This window comes from Mauremys mutica, chromosome 9 (genome assembly GCF_020497125.1).
Source record: "Mauremys mutica isolate MM-2020 ecotype Southern chromosome 9, ASM2049712v1, whole genome shotgun sequence".
In the NCBI taxonomy this organism is placed as follows: Eukaryota; Metazoa; Chordata; order Testudines; family Geoemydidae; genus Mauremys; species Mauremys mutica.
In genome coordinates this window covers 81456231-81481263 of record NC_059080.1, presented here as the reverse complement: position 1 = coordinate 81481263, position 25033 = coordinate 81456231, and the positions used below count along the sequence as shown (strand labels likewise).

The 25033-nt window shown below is 41.8% G+C and overlaps 1 protein-coding gene across 4 annotated transcripts in view; it reads right to left on the bottom strand.

The window, feature by feature from the left end:
- LEKR1 (leucine, glutamate and lysine rich 1) overlaps positions 1 to 25033 on the bottom strand; it is a 126492-nt gene that overhangs the window by 77374 nt on the left and 24085 nt on the right. For all 4 annotated transcript variants that reach the window (XM_045031427.1, XM_045031428.1, XM_045031426.1 and 1 more), the window contains 2 exons: positions 4807 to 4926; positions 4342 to 4517 (listed from right to left, as the gene is read on the bottom strand). In XM_045031427.1, the coding sequence (XP_044887362.1) occupies positions 4342 to 4517; positions 4807 to 4926 (296 nt within the window). The remainder of the gene's footprint in view (positions 1 to 4341; positions 4518 to 4806; positions 4927 to 25033) is intronic.

Genomic DNA, 25033 nt, shown 5'->3' with positions numbered 1-25033 from the left:
CAAAATGTAGGAAATTACAAACACCCCCCCTCCCCTTTTAAAAGAATGTTAAGGTTGCAAAGTCAGGCACTCAAAAAGTAGACAATTCCAGAATTAATACTGCCTCATGGAACCTTAATTTGGCCCTCTGGCAAGTCTGCATTATGAAACAGCCTTTAATTCTGTGATCACACCCCTGCCTCATTCAGTGCACATTATGAACAGTGTTCAGGGGTGTGTCATGAGTGAGGATTTTGTCTGTAGATCCTCTGCCTCATTTGTTGCAGAAGCTGGAAGGTGTATAGTGATTGAGGTAGAGACGTGCAGGAAGAAAAAGGATGGTCTTGTGGTTAAGACAGTTGAATGCTATCCTGGAGAATTGGATTCTATTCCTGCTTCTACTACAGAGTTCCTATGTGATGCTAGTTAAGTCACTCAAACCAAAATTTACACAGGTAGCCACTAAGTGCCTGTTCTTAACTTTTTAGTGTTTGACTTTGCAACCCTAACATTCTTTTAATATTTATTATATTTGTATGCATGTAAGCATGTTCCTCATTTTCTGGTCACCCAACTTGAGACACTTAGTCTGATTCACAGAAGTACTGAGCGCTCACAATTGCAACTGAAGTAATCTGGCATTTCTTAACTTTTTAAGTGTTTGACTTTGCAATCTTAACATTCTTTTAATATTTATTATATTTGTATGTAATATAAATAACAGTGGGATCTCACAATTACTTCTTGCTTCCCAGTACAGAGTGCCAAAGGTAAACTTAGTGCTGCTTCTGCATTGTGGGGGGAGGGTGATACTGTAGTAGTCTATAAGCGGACCACAGGCGCTTTTGAACAGACTGCAAAATCTTGTTATGTACTTATTATTATCATTATTGTCATTACAGTGTGAAAAATGTTTCTCTGAGTTTGGACCTTGAATACATCCTGACAAAGAAATTTGGACCACGATAAAAAATAATTGACTACCCGAGGGGCGATAGAGGAGATGACTTCAAGGTCCTTTCCAGTCCTGCACTTCTATGATTCTCAGATTCTCTAACACTAACCATCTTGAATGAGTATGACACCATAGGAAGACAGAGAGATATGGCAAATTAAAATATCTTCAAATATTAGGATCTTAGGCTAAAGCACACATAGTGCCTGTGCTTCAATCTGCCCTTAATGACTGAATAGTTGATCCTATAATTTTCAGCAAAGAATAACCAAACATTTCACAATTAAATATGCTATTAGAATATCTTTTAGCAACATTCTGTTCCATCTTGAAAAGCCTTTTCTTAAATGCCAAGCATTTGTCATGCTGTGTGAAGTGATGTTATTATGGGCTTCATAATTTAAAAGGATGTCAGATTGACCCCATCTTGCTTTGTGCACTGTTTGTAAATTGCAAGAAGCATTCCTGATAATAAACAGTGAATTGTATTTGAAAATGAAGATTTTAATTAAAATCTTAAGCTTCCTGCTGGTAGCTAGTATCTTGCTGCAAAGTAACTTTGTCTGTGACAGCAGGCTCAGAAAAGTCAACTCATTAAAAATTATCACAGAAAATTTTCACTGCCCCTGTGTGAACTGTCAGACTGGCGCACAGAACAAAATAGTTTTCTTTTAAGTAGTATTGCATAATGGCTTAAGACTACTTTATGATTAGACACACTATGAAAGGAAAAGAAGGTACAAGAAAATATCCCACATTTTCATTTTGACCAATCTAACTTCTGTTTGGTTGAATGAAGGATAAGGAAGATGCCTGTAGCTACTCAAATAAGTAGAATTCTGCAGGATATTAAAAAACAAGGGGTATCTTGCCTTATGAGTAGATATGTTTTCCCTAGTATCATTCTTACTTATTCTACTGTGGTTACTAAGGTCCTACCACTCAACAAAATAAGAGCGCTATACCCTTACATGTATTTGGTTTAGTGTTTACTTTGATGCCAGTATTACTACTCTATCTTAATTGTTAATTTGTATTTTATTTTTGGAATTGGTAAATAAAGTTTCATGTTTAAAAAGCACTGGCATCAAAAGTAGTTTCTTTGTTAAGTACTCATTTATCTCAGTTGCCAGTTGAATTATGTAACTTAATTTTTCCAAAGTGAGAGCTGAAAGATTGAAATCAGAGAGCATTCAAAATATGTTATGAATTACAAAATACATGTACAGCAAAGCACAGCTTAAATGACAGTACATGCACATGTTGACAATGAGGTGTACTTTAGTTATTTTTTAAAATCTTGAATCTACGGTATCTAGTTACTCAGATAACAACTCACACTCCAAAAATCAAAAATAATTTCATAACACGTGTGTGTGTCTTCAAGAAGGAAAGGTTAAAAGTGTGCCTAATTTTGTACTTCTGCCCTGTGGTGAAAGATTATAAACATTTCTTTACCAACTACTCAAAAAGGCAGGCCCAGAAAGCCACATTCAGCAATATCTGTACATTTAGCAGGACAGCTACTTTATTAATTACATTGAAGTCCATGCTTTGAAGACCAAAATTTGTAGAACAAATTATGGTAAATACAGCTAGAAAAATGTAGAATGTCAGACCCAGGAGGTATAAATAGCTTTTTGTGAATTACAAAAATGTATGTTACAACATATCTGTTTATTTCCTACTCAAGTTTTAGATTAATTGAAAATGTTATATGAAGTGAGGACAGTATGTTTTAAATATAATTTCCTAGAACATATTTGACATTTTCAAGACTAACTACGAAATACTTCTTATACTTGCTATTATCAGTCTTACTACACTGTTTACATGCTTTATATTCATATAGCAGTTTTTGAGTTCTATAATTCAATTTTTATTTAAAACATATAAGTGAATTTAGGGCTTGTTTGAGGACCTTACAGAAAGTACAAGTAATGCAAACTGCCCCCCGACTCCTGTGCATATGCCACTACCCTGTTTTGTAAAAAGCAGGTCAAATTCTCAAAATTTTTGGTTTATTACCTTTAGGGGTTTGCGGGTAAATTCAGCTTCCATTCAACCCTGGCCTTGCTAAATTATGGACAAGAGTGCCAGCTGCAATAGTGGGGAGTGTGGCGATGGTGGTGATGCAGACATCTGTCCCATTAGTAACCGGACTTAGCTCAACTCCTTTTACATAGGCCACAAAGAGCCAACATATAGTTCAGGCACTTCTGCCCTAGGCCAAATTAAGATCCACAACTGAAAATCTATCACATCACATATCTCATGAGCCATCCCAGTTCCCTATCTTCTGTAATTTTAGTTTACAGTTTTATACGCATAATCCAAAGATTACAATATTTTACCAAATAAGTAGTATACAGCTCAAAAGTATTCATGTATTCTTTTTTTTACACTGTATAAAACCATGTATTTTTGTGAGCTGTGGTTTTAATTTTAATTTTAATTTATTTTATTTTTTTGGCATGCTATTCTTTCCTCTTTTATAACTGGTGAGGACCCCATAAATCCTTCCTGTTTCTTCGGTTCAATTTCAGGCTGAAACATGGGGTTAGACGCTGGCGCTGTCTCTTTAGCAAAATAAGTGTAAATGGGTCATCTCTTCTGAACACAATCGGGGCACCCAAAAACAATTTGGGCTTCTTGGTGTCTTGTAAAAGAACATGGCTGTAGTGTCTAGGTTCCCAATTTTAAAACCACTGCCCGCAAAAATACACAGTTTATACACACAGACGCTCGTTGGTTAGTTTTTCAAATAATCCACTCTGCAATAGCGCATTTCTGGAAGGAGGTGGTGGCTCTTATTTTAAAATCTTGGTATGATAGCATTGGTTCAAAAGAAAGCATTCTATGATGTAGCTGTAGAACAGCTTCTGATTGCTCCAGCATAGTTTCCTTCTAAAGCTCACCACCCAGAACAGCTATCATTTCACTACTGGCAGCCCAGGGGTAGGATGCTTTGCTCTGCACGTGTTCAGTGACACAGACTCTCTTGCTGCTTTATTTTTTCTCTAAAGCCCTTTCTTCTTTGCCATGTGCTTATTTTTCCCTCTCTCTTTTCTTTCATAACCTCTTTACTCTCTTTCAAACTTTTTTAAAAACCGTCTCTCCTTAATAAACCTAACCAATCTTTTTTTTTTAAAAACTCCTTTCTTTAAAATTCTCACAAAACCCAGTTAAGCATGTCAAAACACAAGCACACAACCTTTCCCATCCAAAAGTCAAAGAAGAATAAAAAAAAATTCAAAATGGTAGACCGTGCCAAACGTGTACATGACCAAAAACGGAGGGCAGGACATAAGCCATAAACAGGGCATGGAAACCTGTCAAAGAATACATGGTGATGAATACTATCGAACCATATACTACTCAAATATTATTGCAAGTTGATGATTTACCTGTTGATGCGTCTTTGCTTATAGTTTTTATTTGTAGAAAAATCTCTTCTCTCAGTCCAGTCCAGTTGTCTAGCTTATTAGATGCAACTTCTTTAATACTGACTAGCTCTCTTCTAATAAAGGGAAGTAATGAAAGAGTCTTGCTTAGAGTTAACCGATGGTTCTCCAATCTTTTTCTGCAAAAACAGAAAAATATTTACAAGAACAATCTTTTCTTTAAAAGCCAAATAAAAATGTCTGGGAAGATATTTTCAAATTGTGGCTTTACCAAGAAAAATTGCTAATAACTTTCCCTTCCATCGTATTTTATGTTACAATTATTCAATATATTGAGTATGTTTAAACATTTAACATGGTCTTCACAACACATCAAAATATTTCTCTCTCCCTTATTCTACCAAGCAAGTCCTGTTAATTTTTTCCACAGGAGAAAGATCTACCATATTGCCCTTTAGGAATTCTTACCTGAACAGTTGTAACTTTTTATATGCAACTTCCTTCTCTTCTTGGAAGCATCTCAAGGCCTCATTCAGATTTTGTAGTTCATTTTGTTTGTCTTTCAACTGCACAGTTAGGTTATTTATTCTACAAATATAAATAAAAGAGTTATATAGTGTTACTATTTGCACAACTAAAAATCCACAGATTCTACTTCTTGCAGTGACAATTTTTTAATGCTAGAAATTATACTCTTTAGGACTAGAGACATGGTATGCTTAAATGGAATATCTCCAGCTGCTGAATGTACTTCCTCTTACTGTTCAGCAGAACTTAAGTCTACTGACTTTTAAGGCAGGGGGCATTTGCTTGACTATGGATTATTTCTGTAGTACTGTTATGATTAGCTATAACTATATAGAGAGATGAATTATATGTCCTGCCCATTGTGGGCAAGAGATGTAAACAGTTAAAAGTTGGCCTGAGCATTAATTGTAGTCTGCAAATATGGCGATTGCAACAGAAATTCAAACAAACAGTGGCAATCAACCTGTGTAGATCACAAATTAAAAAATCACTGTCTTTGTAAGACTCAATCTTTATTAAACAGCAATACACAGATTAACAATTCTTACAAGGGACATGACAGTAAGCAGCACTCTCTGAAGTGAGGATCTCACAGCTGCATGTAAGTCCAGCTGTCATTATGGAAAGTGTCTCTGGGGTGGAGTGCAAGGGGTACTGGCACCGTTTTCCACAGCAGGGGCAATCAAAGCTGAAATCACACTACTGAAGGTAACCGAAGATGCAAGGGTGCATCTCCTGCATGAATGCAGCTTCAGATCTGGTCCGTATGCTGCTCGCCTGTGTGCTGCTTTGGTTCCTCCAGAAGTAATAGCTGATTGGCGCGGCAAAGTTTCCTACAATGGAGGAAGTAATATAGCTGCTCTGCCAAGGAACCTTCAGCTGAGGATTGTAGAGTATCTGCAGGAAAGTTTCCTAGAGATCCTATGGAGGATTCCTGGGAGATCTAGGTGTGCATTAACAAACTTTTCCCCAGGGCCCCCACTGAATAGCTGCACAGGGGAATGCAAAGCAGATGCAAACAGCACCTGGTATTGTTAATCTCCATCCCTTCTCCCACGTGCACCATGTAACAAAATAAAGGACAGCCCTACCTCATGTAATCGCACACTATCAAAGAAAAATGAGCAGATACCAGGGCTCCCCTTTTCTGCTTCAGACATGCCAGAGCCAGACTGCTGGGACTATCTAGACTCCTCTGGAGTCAAAAAGACGTCCTGGCTCGCCATGCCACCGGACGAGCCTGCCGCCTGTCCACATCCTCCTCCAACTTGATCTTCTCATCCACCACTTTACCCTCCACTGTCCACTGCCTCCTGTCCCCCCCAAAGCTCTTATGGGGCTCTTGGTGGTGGAGGTGGAGTCACTGGTGAGGATAGAAGCAGCATGTTTTTTGGTGCCACACCAGAGCGATGGTTGGCATCTCTTGCCTCAACTCCTTTATCTTACCATGGCACAGCTGCTTGTCGCTTTTGTGCCCCTGCTCATGGCACGGATGAGAAATCTGCTCGTAGGTGTCAAAGTTTCTACAGCTGGATCGGAGCTGCGACTGCACATCCTCCTCTCCCCATAAACCCAACACATTCAGCAACTCCAGTGTACTCCATGCTCAAGCCCATTTGCTGCAGAAGATGCAATGTGAGCTGTAATGTAACGAGCATGGTCAGCTGTGAAGATGCAATGTGAGCTGTGCAGGCTGAGCAAACAGGAACTGAAATTTCAAAAATTCCAGGGCTTTAAAGGGACGGGGCGCATGCCTGTGTACCTGGCTGCAGTGCAACGGAGTCGAAACTGCTTACTAGAGCGGTCATGATGGGCATTGTGAGACACCTCCTGGAGGCCACTTAGGGAGATATAAGCAAGCGTAGTGTCTACACTGATACTGCATTGCTCTTTGTCGCAAAAACCTTTATGCCGCTTGTTGAGGTGGTTTTATGATGTCAACTTAGCAGGAAAGTTAAATTAGTGAGCAGAGCATTGGTGTGCATACTCCTCAGGAGCGCCGCCAGCTTTTTTGGCGCCCTACGTGGCAGAAGGTCCTGCCCCCTAAATGGTGCCCCCGACAGAGGCGGCAGACGGTCCCGCCCCCAAAATACCGACAACGACCGGGGCGACCACCGCCCCCCCAAATGTTAGTGCCCTAGGCAACCGCCTAGGTTGCCTAATGGGTTGTGCTGGCCCTGATACTCCTCCACTGTTGTGTCAAAGAAACCTAACTTTGTCGACAAAACTGTGTAGTGTAGACCAGGTTTAAAAGAGCTCATATGCGGGTGGGAGATATAGTGTTAACCTTGTTTAGCTACATCGTGATAAACATCACTGCCTGTGCCTTGTTGCTGCTAGGATTTTATAGTGAGATAATTAACACGAGTTAGTTATTTCGCTGTAAAAACCAATACCTTTTTTGGCAATGAAGATACATCTGAAACAGAATAAGAAAAACCCAAAGAAAAGCCTTGAAGTGCTCCCCAAATATCATGAACAAAATTTGAGATTAGAGTGGGCAAAAGTGGCAGAGATAAAGGGAGGAAATGAAAAATGAGATAAATAATACCAAAGTGGAGAGGGGAAAATAAGGAAAAAACCCAAACAACAAGCTGGAACAGTGTCAAACACAAGGGTTCAACATATCTCCCCCACTATGAGCTCCTATGCCTATACCCTGGGGAGGACAAGGAATAGCTGCCTCTGTGGCAACAACCACCATCTTAGCACTCCAGAACCTTCCAGGATCCACAAGGGAGGATCCTTAGCTTCATTTTGCATCTAGATAGGTCTAAAAAAGACTGATTTTTATAAGATCAGAACCAACTTACTTGTTAAATATATTTTTTTCAAGATGTTCAGTCTCTTTTACTAACAACTCAGAATAAATATTAGTACTTCTTCCTCTACATTACTTTCTTTAGTCCTTATATATTCAGTACTGCACAGAATTTGAATATTGCTAATACTGTTAAAATCAAACCTTTTAATGTTGCCACAGAAGGTATAATGATATTTATTCAAAATGAAATCATGGCATTATTAACTTGTGTAAGGTCCACCGAAGGCCAAAATAATGAGCAGACATAGTAAGTTGCTTAGGAGAGCAGCACACTCAAAATCAGGTGCTTAAAAAGTTAAAATCACAAAGGCAATTAAATTAATAAAGAAACCAACCACATTCCCCTCACTCCAAAGTAAACTCTCAAAGAATAATTTTACTGATTTTGACTCCTCCTCCCTAGTACAATGTAGAAAAACAATTATACTCACAATGCCATTTACACTTTGTCTTTCTCTGTGTGTCACATATTTATTTCCTCCCCTACACAGCACCAGACAAGCAGATTTTTCTGTCTTCCAAAGCTATGTCTGTGCTACAAGTGCTGTTGCAGTGCTGCAGCTATGCCACTGTAGTGTAGACAATTGCTACAGTGACAGAAGCTGTAGTAAATGAAATCCACCCTCTGCTGTAGTAAATCTATCCCCTCAAGAGGTGGTAGGTAAGTCAACGGAGGAATTCTTCTGTCAACTTAATGATGTCTATACCACGGCTTAGGTCAGCTTAACTACATTGCTCAGAATGTGAATTTTTCACAGCCCAAGTGACGAAGCTAGGTCTAACTAAGTTTCAGGTGTAGACCAGGCCTGAATTGTATCTTTTGGACACACCCCCTTTGTGTGACATAACATTCCCCAGGACATGTTAATCACTGACTATAATCTGAGCTGCAAATAGTCTGAGTTTTGTCCCTCTCCAGCTCTATGGTGAGATGCAGCAATGTGACAGCTGTAGCCAAGATAATGCTGCAATATGTTGAGAGAGTGTGCCCAAATAAATGTGTTAGTCTCTAAGGTGCCACAAGGACTCCTCATGGTTTTTGCTGATACAGACTAACATGGCTGCCATACTGAAACCTGTGTAAGAAAGGGGAATTTTCTTTGCAAGTGCTTGGCATGCAAATAGCAATGAGGTCACAGTGGGATGAGCCCCTCACTCTTGTGTTTCTGTGAGAAGAGGCCAGAGCCAATATTTTTTAATTTAAAAAAATCATGAAAAGCAAGGGCTTTGACAGAAATATATAAATCAGCAGTGACTCTTCAGAGCCCATCAGGCTCATAAGCTGAAGAAGTGAACAAATTCAAAAAAGCTTTGCAAGTCACTTTTAAGGCAAGAGGAATCTTCCACCACACAAGCTGAGAAGTAGCTGTGAAGTGATTCCAAGCCTGATATGAAGCCTCCAGGCCAAAATAGTTCAAGCCACTCCATCACAGACAGTGGCTGGTGAGACATAGCGAGCTGATCAGTGGCATATTGTGAGGTCTCATTTCCCCTCTCACCTCTCTCTGGCCACAGTGGATATGAACTTCACCACACTAGCAGTGAAGAAGAAAATGAAAAGAATCAGGACAAATTCTAGCCTGACTTTATGCCATTTAACTGAAGTCAATGAGGTTGCATTGTGTAACTGTGGGCAGCACTAAACCCTTATATATTTTAAATGCTATAATCGTCTCGTGATCAAGTGCCACCCTTGAATTGTATCTAAATTGTAAGGGAGTAATCAGAGCACGGAAAAGGCCACTGGACCTGGAACTGGGGATTTTAACATATTTACACTTGCACACCTTAATCTAGGGCTTTTGTTTCCATTCCATTATGAAGCTCTTGCATGAAAATAAATTCTGATATGGAGTTTAGCAGAGTCCAGGCAGGAGTGCGAGTAAGAAAGACTCTGTGTATAACAAGTACCAAAATATTGAAAATCATCAATTTCCCAGCTTGCAAGACAAGATATTTCTATAATCATCATCCAGGATGGAGAAAAGATTCAAATGCACTCATATAAATTAATGTTATTGTTACGCTGGGAGTTGGGTAAAACTTCAATGAAACTGGTTGGTGTAATAGCCACCCTTCATTCAGAATAAAGCTGGAGAGCTTTGACTAGGAGCAGGATACACATTTTAGCAAAGAAACAGCTCCTGTCCACATAGACTTTTTGTCTCCTGAATCTCAGCTGGAAATGTTTTCTAAGAGAGGGACTGACACTATAAAAATGCCCCAAGGTACTCCTCCTTCTCACTCTTGCTCTGTTCAACAATTCACTGCACCAGAAAGAACAAAGGAAGCAGATATTCAACAGAAGAATGGTGTCTGGTCTAAGAAGTTTGGCCAGTAAAACTCTTGAGAGCATGTGGTGAGAAAAACTTTACTTTGAATTTAACACAGTTTGTTAAATTAGGTATTAGTTGTGTTGCATCTTAATTTTTCTTGTAACCATTTATGACTTTTATGCCTTATTATTTGTATTTACTTAAAACCTATCTTTTTGTAGTTAATACACTTGTTTTATTCTTTTATCTAGACCAGTGTGTTTGTGTAGCCCTGAGGATTAATCTGTTGGTCTGTATAAAATGTCTTTTTGATAAAAGTGTGTAGGCTGCCTAGATTATAGAATTTTTATAATAAGCTGTAATGCAAGATACCTATAGACATCCAGGCCAGACACCCTGGCTAATTTCCTGCGTGACGCTGAAAGCAACCTTTAAGACCCTTACTCAGAAAAGTAATAATAGAATACAAACCTACGCAAATGTCTAGAGACCTTTTGAATGTCTGCTAACCTTTCACCTAGATAGGGTGAAGAGTGGGGGATTTCTGCCCACAAATCTCACACGTACACCACAAATTGCGTACATATCTGTCACTAATACGCACATAAAAGGTTAGCCTATGAAAATAGGTACCCTAACATTTCCATGGGGGAAAGACAAATTTGGGCATAGGAGGAAGGATTTCTCCCTATAAAAAGGGTGACAATCCACCATTAGGCAGGCGATACATCTTTCTATCTTCCATCGTCTCACCCTGCCTACACCTACGAAAGCTGTCAAACTACTGATAAGTCATGGTGTTATTTCTTTTCAAAGCTGTAAGTATAAAAAGGACTTTAATTTCTGCTTTACCTCTAAAGCATCATAGGGCTAAAACTCATAATTATTTTCATTACTTTCTCTATCTATCAGAGGTGTGAACACCCTAGTGCTACTGCACTAGTGAATTTAAAACTGTTTATTATCATAGGTAAAGAACTGTGATATTTTGTAACTTTGTAATCTCAAACTGCTTTTAACATTTTTGCATTTACTTCTTGTTTCATTGATTTTAAATAAAAGGTCTTGATTGACTAATTTTGTCTCAGTGTAATTTCCTGTCGTATACCCCAATCTCCTTGTATAAATTCTGTGAAGCCTGATTCAAGACAAACTTTATCTTCTGATCACACATATTGGCGAGCCATACCTATATTATTAATATCTATTAATTATTATTAATATTACTAATTAATTAGAAAATTAATTATTACATACAACTAAATTAAGTGGATAAATTCCACTGTCCCTACTAACTCACCCCAAATCAGGCTACATTTGAATTGAAGTGTTTGGGGAAAACTCCATTTGGGATAGCAAGATTTGTGCATATCATTTCTATTGATAAAAACATATATTTCTGGGGGGAAATCTGGGACTGGGAGTGTGTTGGGGTCACCCTTCAGTATAATTCAGGCTGGTAAAAGCCTGGGTGTGACTGGCAGGCCACAAGTGCACACAGACATATCTGGGAGCGACTTACATGCTAGAGGCTGTTTGCAGGCAGTCCAGGAGTGGAGGCAACCACAGCAAAGCAGCATAAAGGGCACCCCATGTTAGAGGGCAGGGGTGACACAGCTACTTGTGCACTGGGTATGTCATGGGGGGGTTACCTAAATTAATACAGCAATACAGGGACTGATTTTTTCTTGTTTTATTATTATTATTCATTTGTATTACAGTAGCATCCAAAAGCCCAGTAAGGACCTAGTGCACTAGGAACTGTACAAAACACATATGAGGGTTTTGTTTTTGTCCTGAAAAATACTAATTCTTCAGCAAGGGATTCTCAACATAAACCAGATTGTGAGCCCCTTACTCTCGTTGTTGAGCAGTTACATGAGTAGTTTCATTAACTTCATTATCACTAGTACTACTTGCATAAGTACGAGACTCACAATCTGGCTCGCAGTTAAGCACTTCCAAAGATCAAAGACTCCAGTTATAAAACATTTTGCTTGCAGACTCCAATGATATAAAGCTTTCAGTGCTAAGAAGCAAGAATGTAGCAATTAAATCAATTATCCAGGTACATTCCAGCACAAAGCAAAACTTTAAGTCTTCTTACTTTGTGAAAAGAGTGTCTTTGGCAAACATCCCTGTTTACTTGTGAGCTGAATCTGTATCTGTAGGGAGCAGATCCACTAACAATTCTCTTGTCCATATATACAAGTTGCAGCCAATGCAACTCAGCAGAACAGGACCTAACCACATCAGCCACACCATCAGGGGCTTGTTCACCTGCACGTCTACCAATGTGATATATGCCATCATGTGCCAGCAATGCCCCTCTGCCATGTACATTGGCCAAACCGGACAGTCTCTATGCAAAAGAAAAAATGGACACAAATCAGACATCAAGAATTATAACATTCAAAAACCAGTACGAGAACAATTTAATCTCCCTGGACACTCAATAACAGACCTAAAAGTGGCAATTCTTCAATAAAAAAACTTCAAAAACAGACTCCAAAGAGAAACTGCAGAACTGGAATTAATTTGCAAACTGGACACCATCAAATTAGGCCTGAATAAAGATTGGGAGTGAATGGGTCACTACAAAAAGTAATTTCCCTCTGCTGATACTCACACCTTCTTGTCAACTGTTTGAAATGAGCCACCTTGATTACACTGAACTCATTAGCACTACAAAAGTGATTTTCCCGCCCTTGGTATTCACCCCTTCTTGTCAACTGTTGAGAACAGGCCACTTCCACCTTAATTGAATTGGCTTGTTAGCACTGACCCCCCGACTTGGTAAAGCAACTCCTATCTTTCCATGTGCTTTGTATTTATACCTGCCTACTGTATTTTCCACTCCATGCATCTGATGAAGTGGGTTTTAGCCCATGAAAGTTTATGCCCAAATAAATTTATTAATCTCTAAGGTGCCACAAGAACTCCTTGTTGTTTCTGCACCAGAAAGAATTCAGTATTTATTAATTTTTATACAGGAAAGATAGGGAGAAACCAGAGCAGGAAGAGAACGCTAATCTATTCAAAAAGGAAACATGAAGCTCACTGCCTCTGCTCTCCAGGGTGTGAATAATATCGACATCTGCTCAGTTTATTTCAGATTGAAAAGGAGATTACATTCTTTGACACACTTTAGTTCAATACCCAGGTGACAGGGAGGACTTTTATATATTTTATTTATCTTTCAATGAAATGTATTGCTCATGAAAAGAGCTAGACTAACTATGCTGGAAACTAAGGTTTATTTACTCAGAGACAGTTGCAACACAGCCTGCAACTGTGGAAATCTCCCCTCACTGCCCTGGAAATGTGCACAGATACTTGCTAAGCATGTTTTGCTGGATGTTTAGCTTGACTTGTTAACACCAGCAAGTAGCTTTCCCTTAAAAATCCTATTTCTGTTTAGCTTTAAATGTTCTTTTCCAACAAATGCCCTTTGAATTTATAATCTATTCTGTATGGCTACTGATTCCATCTTTAGGTTTCAGTAAAGCTATCAGTTTTAGCTGAATGCCCAGAGGACCATCCTTTGCAAGTATCTCTCATTTAGACAATTATTTTTGTTGCCTATACAAGCCTGTGAAAAATGATATTCCTTACTGACCTGCAGTGAAGTCATACACTGGGCTGGTGTTATTAGAACTAGAAGAGGGAGTCTGTCAATTACTGGCCAGACTTGTTCAATTTTGAGGAGGCTGTATCCTGCATACCCTCAATCACACAAAAGTTCCACTGAAGTTTCCTATTTTGCTTGAATAAGGATGGCACAATGAGGTCTTACATGGTATCTCGAAGAATGTAAACATTGTTATTTTGCATCTTCCTGGTTATGAAATAAGAAATCATAACCCAGAATAATCTCCATACCAACTAATTATGATGCCACAAGCAAATGATTACAATTCAAGGAAGGAATAAGCAATAGAAATAAAAATAGATGAACTATAAAGAAATTAAAGATGCTTTTTTACCGCTAATGTCCTAATAAACATGGGGGAGGGCGGGCGGGAAACAGACTGAATAACATTTTATCTATTTTTCCATGAGATGACAGTAGGTCTTTAAAATTGTATATCCTCAGTAAATCATAAATATTCAGACAAATGGCAAGCAACAAATCTTTCACTCTTAATCTTACATGCTGTGTGTAACTGGTGCAACTATAAAAACAGCTTCACAAATATCTATTGTTACAAGTTTCTTAAAAAAGAGAAAACTAAGAGTAATTTAAGACTGTAGTTTTGCTGTACTCAGTCATGTGACTCAAGTCAAGAGGGTGTGCTATACAGAGAGTAATAACCAGTTCCATTACATCTAATTCAGGGGTTTTCAAACTCCATTGCATTGCAACCCCCTTCTGACAAAGAAAAATTACTACATGATCCCAGGAAAGGGGGACTGAAGCCTGAATCTGCCTGAGTCCCATCCCCACAGCATGAGGGTCCTGACCCACAGTTTGAGAAAAAACGGTTACTTACCTTTGTAACTGTTGTTCTTCGAGATGTGTTGCTCATATCCATTCCAGTTAGGTGTGTGCGCGCCGCGTGCACTTTCGTCGGAAGACTTTTACCCTAGCAACCCCAGTGGGTCGGCTGAGCGCCCCCTGAAGTGGCACCATAACGGCATTGCATATATACCTCAGCCGACCCACCCGACCCTCAGTTCCTTCTTGCCAGCTACTCCGACAGTGGGGAAGGAGGGTGGGTGTGGAATGGATATGAGCAACACATCTCGAAGAACAACAGCTACAAAGGTAAGTAACCGTTTTTTCTTCTTCGAGTGATTGCTCATATCCATTCCAGTTAGGTGATTCCCAAGCCTTACCTAGGCGGTGGGGTTGGAGTGAGACGTGGCGGTATGCAGGACCGCAGAGCCAAAGGCTGCGTCACCTCTCGACTGTTGGACCAGGGCGTAGTGTGAGGCGAAAGTATGGACGGACGACCAGGTTGCCGCTCGGCATATCTCTTGTATAGGTACTTGCGCCAGAAAGGCAGTGGAGGACGCCTGGGCCCTGGTAGAGTGGGCGGTGAGACGGCCCAAAGGGACATTAGCCAAATTATAGCAGGTGTGAATGCACTCTGTAAGCCACGAGGAGATTCGCTGCGACGAGACAGGAAGACCTCGCATCCGGTCAGCAATTGCCACAAACAGTTGCGGGGATTTGCGGAACGGTCTTGTCCGATCAACATAGAAAGCCAACGCTCTGCGAACATCGAGGGAGTGAAGTCGTTGCTCTCGCAGAGATGCGTGAGGCTTTGGAAAGAAAACTGGCAGGAAGATATCCTGGTTATTGTGGAACGCGGACACTACCTTCGGGAGAAACGCCGGATGTGGACGTAGCTGCACCTTGTCCTTATGAAAAACGGTGTACGGTGGGTCCACCATGAGCGCTTTGAGCTCAGAGACCCGCCTGGCGGATGTGATAGCCACGAGAAAAACCGTCTTCCATGAGAGGTACAGCAAGGAGCAGGTGGCCAGCGGCTCAAAGGGCGGAGACATGAGCCTGTTGAGGACCAGATTGAGGTCCCAGGTGGGAGTCGGATGACGCACCTGGGGGTAGAGACGATCAAGGCCCTTTCTGAAGCGAGTAGTCAGCAGGTGAGAGAACAGCGTATATCCCCCCTCACCGGGGTGGAAAGCGGAGATGGCCGCTAAGTCGGCTGAGCGCCCCCTGGAGTGGCGCCATAATGGCACCGCATATATACCTCAGCCGACCCACCCGACCCTCAGTTCCTTCTTACCACCCGTGTCGGTCGTTGGAACAGCGGAGTGCAGCTTGTCTGACCTCCGCTTCCCTAGCTTCCTCATAGTTTCTCTGTTAAAATTTGTACATAGTTCTTATCTTAGCTTAGGTTTTCTTGTTTTTTGATAGTTTAAAATCAGTTTAGTGTTAGATAGTTAGCAGGTTCGGGGGTTAGCCCCCTCCCGCACCCGGGACCGGAGCGTATGCCCGGCTCCCCGGGCTTCAAGCCGTGCTCGGCCTGCCGCAGGCCTATGCCTACAGGAGATCCTCATAGCTCCTGTTTGAAGTGTTTAGGAGAGTCGCACTTATCTACTAAGTGCCCAATTTGCAAGGCTTTCAAGCCTCGCACTAAGAGGGAAAGAGACATTAGGCTTAAACAGCTCCTAATGGAGGCAGCCTTAACCCCTCCGGCTGCGGCACCGCCCGCTGTCCCGACGGACTCTCGCAGCGCCGCCATGGCGTCGGGCCACTCTGCTGTGCCACCGAAAGAGCCATCGGCACCGAAACCGGCCCAAAGACGCTCTCTCTCGCCGAAGGCGAAGAAGGGAAAAGCCGCTGCCTCCACGGCACCGCTGGCTCCGAAGCACCAGAGTGCGCCCCGTCCGGACCGCTCGGCACTGAAACCTGCCGCGATGACAGAACCGGCTGTGCCACCGCCCCCGGCGCCGCCGCCCCACTCCATGGGCAAGCCGTCCATGTTTAAGCCACCTGCCCGGCACCGACTCTGACCGGCACCGAACCCGTTCCCGCTCTCGACGCCGCTCCCGCTCTCGGCGCCGATCCCGATCTGGCCCTGTTGCTGCTGCTGCTCCCCTGACCCCAGCTCTGGGGCTCCCGCTGCTGCCTGGTGGGTCCCTGGCTGCTCTGCTGGGCCTGGGCTGCGTCCTGCTGCTCGGGCTGCTCCGAGCCGCTCTCCCCGTGAGTACCTGCACCCCCTGCTCATAGCCAGCCCCTGTCTCCAGCCAGCCCCTGCCGCACCCCGTGCCCTGCCTGCACCAGCCCCGCACCCCCTGCCCACAGCCAGCCCGTCTCCAGCCAGCCCCTGCCGCACCCCCTGCCCACAGCCAGCCCCTGCCGCACCCCGTGCCCTGCCTGCACCAGCCCCGCACCCCCTGCCCACAGCCAGCCCGTCTCCAGCCAGCCCCTGCCACACCCCCTGCCCTGCCCGCACCAGCCCCGCACCCCCTGCCCACAGCCAGCCCGTCTCCAGCCAGCCCCTGCCACACCCCCTGCCCTGCCCGCACCACTCCCGCACCCCCTGCCCACAGCCAGCCCCTGCCGCATCCCGTGCCCGCAGCCGGCCCTGCACCCCCTGCCCGCAGCCAGCCCCTGCTGCACCCCCTGCCCTTTCTCCAGCCAACCCCTGCCACACCCCCCTGCGGCCCTGCCTGAAGCCAGCCAGCCCCACATCCCCCTGTCTCCAGCCAGCCCCGCATCCCCTACCCTGCCTGCAGCCAGCCCCTACCTCCAGTCAGCCCCTGCCCTGCCTCCAGCCAGCCCCGCACCCCCTTGCCTCCAGCCAACCCCGCACCTCCTTGCCTCCAGCCAACCCCGCACCCCCTTGCCTCCACCTAGCCCTGCCCCACGCCCGTCTGCAGCCGGCCCCACGTCCACTGGTGCCCTGCAGTTCCCAGGGCAGTAACCCTGCACATCTGCTTCAATGAGGGGGGACAGGGAGCAGCTGGGACCCACACATATGCACACCCTAGGGTGACCAGACAGCAAGTGTGAAAAATAGGGACGGGGTGGGGGGTAATAGGAGCCTATATAAGAAAAAGACCCAAAAATCGGAACTGTCCCTATAAAATCAGGACATCTGGTCACCCTAGCACACCCCCAGGGAGTGGCAGGGACCCACACATGTGAAACAGAGCTCATTCCTAGTTCAGGCCCATCTTTTTTAAAAACAACTTTAGGTGGGTTAACATACAGCCGTATTTTCTCGGACATGTCAAGCTTTTTGGTTCTTAAATGGCCGTCCAGGAGGAATTATTAAATGTCAAAAAAAAATTTAATTCCTCCCAGGAAAATACGGATGTATGGTAACCTTATTGGTACAAAAAATACATGCTGGGGCACATCCCTTAAATCTGAACTTTTTATAGGGAACCGGTTGTTAAGATTTTGGCAGCTCATCACTCGTTGATGCCTAATCAGCGGGGAGTAGAGCGGAAGAATTACTTCTCGTAAATACTCCTGCTAATACATCCCAGAATGATGTTTGCTGTTTTTGCAACAGTGTTACACTGTTGACTCATATTTACCTTGTGATCCACTATGTCCCCCAGATCCCTTTCCGCAGTACTCCTTCCTAGGCAGTCATTTCCCATTTTGTATGTGTGCAACTGATTGTTCCTTCCTAAGTGGAGAATTTTGCATTTGTCCTTATTGAATTTCATCCTATTTACTTCAGACCATTTCTCCAGTTTGTCCAGATCATTTTGCATTTTAATCCTATCCTCCAAACCACTTGCAACCATCCCAGCTTGGTATCAGCCGCAAACTTTATAAGTGTACTCTCTGTGCCATTATCTAAATCATTGATGAAGATATTGAACAGAGCCAGACCCAGAACCAATCCCTGCGGGACCCCACTCGTTATGCCCTTCCAGCATGACTGTGAACCACTGATAACTACTCTCTGGGAACGATTTTCCAACCAGTTATGCACCCACCTTATAGTAACTCCATCTAGGTTGTATTTCCCTGGTTTCATGTTAGACTAAGAGTGTGCTTACAGAGCAAAATCTACATGGACTAGCCTACCCAAGCTAGCCTGAATCCACCTAGCACTTGTAACAATAGCAGGGAATATAAGGCAATGCGAGCTTCAAAGCAGGCTAGCAAGCCCAGTATGTACCCAGGTCTGTGCTGAAGCCTGCACTGCACTTCTTCACTGTTACTGTTATCCACACTAGATTCAACTTGCTAAGGTATAGCTTGGGCATGGCATTGTACAGACATACCCTTAGTTATACCAAGGGACCAGACCAACTAAGATTGGATGACAAATATGCAGAATTTGGTGAATTTATGTATTGATTACTATGTGGCCATCTAACAGATCTCAATACAGGAGCCATGAGTACTGCATCCTGAGATTGTCATTGCAGACTAGACTTTGATGTTTAATTGAAAGATAAATATTTCTTGAAGTTACTTAGGAATTAATGCTTTAATGGTTATAAGGACTACCTGTCTGAATTAAAAGTACTATACTGGATCTTGTTAGGAAAAAGCTCCCAACTTTAAATAAAAATAAAAAAACCTCAATCTGATTGGAGATAGTGGCTATCGGGAGGCCTACTTTAATGGATAAAAAGTATAATTATACCTCCTGCTGGGGTTCAGTCTGAATAGTTGCATACTGTCTCCCATCATTGATTGGGGGAGGGGGAGAATAAACTTGTTAATTTAGCCATAGTTAGCATGAGGGACCACAGAGACCTACAGAGCTCAATGGATCATTAACTCCTGGCACTAAAAGAGAATCTTGAGAACACAGTGCTCCCTTCTACATTCTTACATTTCAATAAACTGTGAAACTGAACATCTTTTCTTCACAACTAACATATGTTCATGCTGAACACAGGAGGAAGTCTGCACGGAGTGGGAGCTGCATGTGACATGTTAACAACTGGTGCCGACAACGAAAAGAATATTATGAAAAGCAGAGAAGTATTTGCAAGGGACTCTTCAGTGCAAACGGATATGTCCTGAAGCAGTACTAATGGTCAATAGCCCCTTCCTAATGTTATTAGTAGATATGATTGATTGTGCATTCTCTACATTATTTTCATTTCTACATGTCTCTTTCACTTCCACATGCAGACTTATCTGCATCTATATGAAGAAGCGAACATTTAATTTGTTAATTGGGTGTAGAATATATACCTTGTACATTTCACAAAAACTGTGAAGCATATTTCTGACAGACCTATTCACAAACTACTTCCAAATTACGCTTTTTCAGTGGTCTGTTTAACTTAATCCATAGTAGTCGGGCTAGATGATTTAGGAGATTGGTAATGTACTGGTATATGAAATCTTTCACTTCTGTGTTGCTGGTTCACATCTGACCCAGTCTGACAGTAAATTAAGGTAATATCTTGGCAAATGTTCAGTGGTCTATGTGAGATGAGTTGGTGGTCTCCATCCATTGCTGTGTGGACTGATAATCAACTCACAATTGGCACTATTTGACACTCTTCTTTGCAGTCTTGACAGAGGTAAAAAAATTTAGTGGGCCCAGAAACTGAATAACCTTCCCTCCAGACATGAACCTCCAGAATGGGATTATAATACAATGGTGGGATTGTCAAGAGAAAACTGCATTGCCACTACCTGTTCGCAACCTGTTCTGCAGAAGAACAAAGGCCTTCACAGTCTAAGCATCTTTCACCAGCAGTAAATTCAATTTTGAAAAATAGCCTGATTTTCTTCCCTCACCAGTATAAATTAGGAGTAACTCCACTGAAGTCAATGGAGTTATACCATAGTAGGAATGGTACAAGAGGAGAGTTCAGCTCAGTATATTATTTTGAAAATTAACAAATTACAGTGCCAATACTTCATCATTATAAAAGACTTGAGACTTATATGCAACAGAAAGTGTTACGGCAACTTTAAATGGGAGTTTTTAACTGAACGCAAGCCAGCAATATAAAAGAAAAGTTTCCCAAAGCAGCTTTAAAGAGACATGGTCAGATCAAACTTGGTAACAAATTAATGGTTTTTAAAATAACATAAGAAATTATTCTCTATATAATTTTATTGGAAAGAACGTTTTTAAAGAAATAAACATTCTCACTGGGTCTGCAACACTGAGCTAGTAAATGAGAAGTGTAAATGAAGTCTTCCAGTCCCCTCAATGTGCAAGGAGCTTTATGCCTTCAGTTCACCTTACTTCCTAGCTCTTCAGTATCAAGTCACTTCTGAGCTGTATGCTGACAAGTTTCATCCTCAGCTGCTGATCTGAGCCACCACCACCCTGTTTCCCCACAACGATAGAGGTGGGATAAGCTCCATGGAAAGTAAAGGATGGACGTGGAAGAAAGATGCTCAGCAAGTGGGCGAGAGAGATGGTAGGACTAAATTGAACCCAATAAATATCAATCTGGCCCCTTCTCCAAGTGGCCAGAGATGCTCCTTCCTCTGTCTAATTCCCCTCTCCCACCACACACATTATATCATTTCAATAAAAGAGCAGTCAGAAAACCTATAACAACTCAGTATAACAAACTATCTGACCATTATACTATTGGAGAAATACAATTATATTTTTGACAAAATGCAGTTTTGACTTGATCCTACAGTATGAACAAACAAAAAATTACTCCATTTGTAACGTGCAGTTGACAATGTGTAACTGTAGCAAGGATATTAAAATAAAAGTTTGAATTTGGATCATACAGAGTTTCACAAAGTATACCACAAAAACAAAGAATATTAAACACATTAAAAGTTCTCTTCTGTATCAGTTTCTGAATGTCCACAATCAAGCTACTGGATGAGAAATATTTATAAAGCAGTATTTTGTTGTCTCTTATATGCAACTCTGGTATCTCTGGGTAAAAATAACATTACATACATAATTTAAATATGGGGATTGCCCTCCACAGCGTATTAGCAAGGAAGTTTTTTTTCTTCCTCTGGAATGCTAAGCAACGATAATATGTTAGGATCTTGTGGGTAAATAGCACATGAATGAATTCCTGTGATAGTAGGAGGTGGAACAGGCCATGAAAAGCCTAAGAAGTCACATCACTTGAATCATTTAAATAACTGATTGGAAAAGCAACTAATGTGTATTGTGAGGAATGAGCCAGCACTGAAGGAGGTAAACTAAATGAACAGCATCTTTTCAGCTGTATGATTTCATGCATTTACATAATATGCTTTTATTTTCTAGAGAAATGTAAGCAAGAACATAGGAGAATGCCTAAAATTTTGTAGGAATGCTGCTGTAACTCCTTTCCTGGTGGTAACCTATTTTTCATGCTATAACTGTGTGACACTGATAGCATAATATAAAACTAGCAATAGAAATAAAGAGGGCATACAGAAAGATCTATCTATCTGTCTATAAACAAACATATAGTGGAACTGGAAAAGGTTCAGAAAAGGACAACAAAGATGATCCAGGGCATGGAATGGCTTCCATATGACGAGAGACTACAAAGATTAGGGTTGCTCATTTTAGAAGAGATGAGTAAGGGGGTTAGCTAGAGGTCTATAAAATCATGAATGGTGTAGAAAAAGTGAACAGAAAAGTGTTATTTATCCTTTCCCACAATACAAAGACCAGAGGTCACTCTATGAAATTAATAAGCAGCCCATTTAATACAAACAAGAGGAAGTACTTTTTAATACAATGCACAATTAATCTGTGAAACTCACTGCAGTGGGATGTTGTGATGGCCAAAAGTATAACTGGATTCAAAAAAGAACTAGGTGTATTCATGAAGGATAGGTCTATCAATTTTTATTAGCCAAGATGGTCAGGGATGCAACCCCATGTTCATGGTGACCTCAACCTCTGACTGCCAGAAGAGAGGGGAAAACAGGGATGGATCACTTCACCTGCCCTTTTCTATATAGTTCCTCCTGAAGCTTTGGTCTAGCCACTGTCAGAGACAGAATACTGGGCTAGATGGGCCATTGGTTTAATCCAGTATGACAGTTCTAACATTCTTAGCCGAACATTAAGCAGGCCACAGAATGATTTTGAAAAAAAAAAAAAAAAAAAACCTCAGTTGGTGATACATAGGAGATTTCCTGTGGGAATACTCTTCCCTCCCCGTCCCCCCACATTAATAAACTCCATAGTTCTCCATACTTTTTTAAAGATGTGGCGGCACAGTGGTTAAGTCACTCGACCTCAATCCTGAAAGTTGTAGGTTTCAGTCTCCCTTGATCTCACACTGAAAGGCCACCCCAGTTCACCACGCTGCAAAACGGGAACCTGATACATCAGGTTGGAGCATTCAAAGACGGTCAGATGTGATGCTGGTGTACTGTTGACTATGAAACTGACGTGCCTAACAACGTTAGCCTGGTGAGCCACTGGCTTGGTGGAGCCTTGACTTTGATATTTCTCCCATTCCCTAACAACATTTCAGCTTCATACTCTGGATCTATTTTGATTCTCAAAGAAGGTGGGTGTCTTCTGGCTGTGGATGGTCTCCTCTAGTTGGTGTGGGGACCAGGAGGAGGCAAGGGTTTCCCATAAGCAGTGTGGGGTTGAAGGACTTCTTCCCAGTGCCACTTATTGAAACTTGAGGCTAGAACTGATGCAGGCACTGACAGGAAGAAAAAAGCAGGCTGCAAGAGTCCCATTCAATGCAGCTTTCCTCCAAATCCCACATACACCTTTGTCACAGCTGGTGCAGTCAGCAAGATGGGGGTGCAGGAAGTATGTGTGATGGGAGTTCTCATGTGCCACATTTGTTCAAAATGGTACTGGTTACAGATGTGCGAGGAGAGTTCTCATCTGTCACAGCAGTTTCATGTCTACCTGAAGCATGGCCTGAGTGAGCAATCCTAGCCTCAGAGTCCTTGCGTAGTGTAGGAAAATGGTGCCTTTTTTCTAAGTTAGCTCAACTGAGCAAGCTTAATTCAGTTGAAAGCCCTACTTACCACTAATATAGACACTGTTTAAAATCAAGGTAAAGGTATTAAAATTCAGATTTAAAAAATGCCTTTTTCCCTAATCTTGACAAACTCAGAAATGGATGAACGTTTTAACAAGGAGAACTGACCTTAGCATTTCTAGGTAGATCTTCAAAACTGCTGGCTTCAATACACACAGTATAACTAATCCTGTTCATCATTTTCATACCTCTATACACAAGGCTGGTCTAAGAATTTGGGAGAGGATACATCCTAAACTTAATTGACTTGCTTCACTTTTAAGTATCTGTCAAGGGAATTTTTAAATCCTCCCCACTCCAGCTTCCTGCTGAAAAAGCCTCGCTGCTTGTTGATGCCAACTCCAGTGAACAATTCATTTACTTCTCCAAGGCTATCTTAGGAAGAAAGGATGGCTAGAAACTTTTCATTTTGATGAAAGCTAAGAATTTCTTCAACAGGGCCCAAAAGCAATCAACTAGATGCTTGGGCAAGCCCCCTCCAGCCAATCAGTAAAACAGGACATAGACTGAAATTTAAAAAAGTACAATTTACAGTAACTGAACATGAATCTGAGTAATGCTTTCCACTTCTCTAGCTCCTTTCTTCCAGGGGTCTCAAAGCACTTTATATACATTAAGTAAGCAAGCCTTACAACACCACCGTATGATAGGTATCACTGTATCAATTGTATAGATGGACAGAATGCATTTTTCTAAGGTTACATTTTTCAAGTAGGAAAAATTCCCTTCTACCTTACACTAAAATATACATTCCTCTCCAAATTACTTTAAATAGCTTCAAAGAGCACTACTTGCTCAAACACCTAGAGGGTAGGTAACCATTTCTCCATCCCATTAATCTTCTGCAGTATGTGGGACCATTCTCAGATGTCGAAATTATGAAAAAAAGTTTAAAATATTATTTTTACTTAATATTTTTAGTAAGGAAGGAAGCAAAATTGTTCTGCAGATTAACATGACTCTTTCCACTGACAGTTGTTTTTCATCTCTAAATAATGCCTTTTGTCTGACCCAGATTAAGTTACTGTTGCAGCTAAACACATCTGCTTTTGGATGAACAAACACACTGCGGGAAATCAGCTTGGGAGAGAAGTAGGTTAGACCCGTTAGAGCCTTTTCTGAACAGAGGAATAAATCCTTACAGACTAGAGGTTATCAGCTTTGAAGGGCAGGACCCATGAATGAGTTCTGCTCATTTACTAACATTCGAACTGAATGTTTAATTTTGTCAATTAAGCAAACCTCTTTATAGCTTGAAGAGTCAATCTAGCAGTCAAAGACAGAGGGCATGATCTTCTAGTACTATCCAGGGCATTGTGTTAATTTATCCCCTTCCTGGAACTCATCTAACTCTTGTCTGTGATTTTCATAAATATGAAAGTGGCCCTAATTCAACCCTGTGCAGAGGACTAGCAAAAGGCCTTGGCATCACATAAATCCCATTTAAACCCCATTAGCCTTGTGCAGAGGGCCAGCGCAAGGTCTGAATTTCACTCGGAGAGTAACAACAGAGACCGCCTGTATCATCACCTGTAACAGAATTCACAGATTATTATTTTGCAAATATTTAAAAAAAAAAACCTGTTGTATGAAACCACTTTTTGGTTTTCTGCTGGCTGGTACAGTATACCAATACTACAGAGAAATATTTAATAAA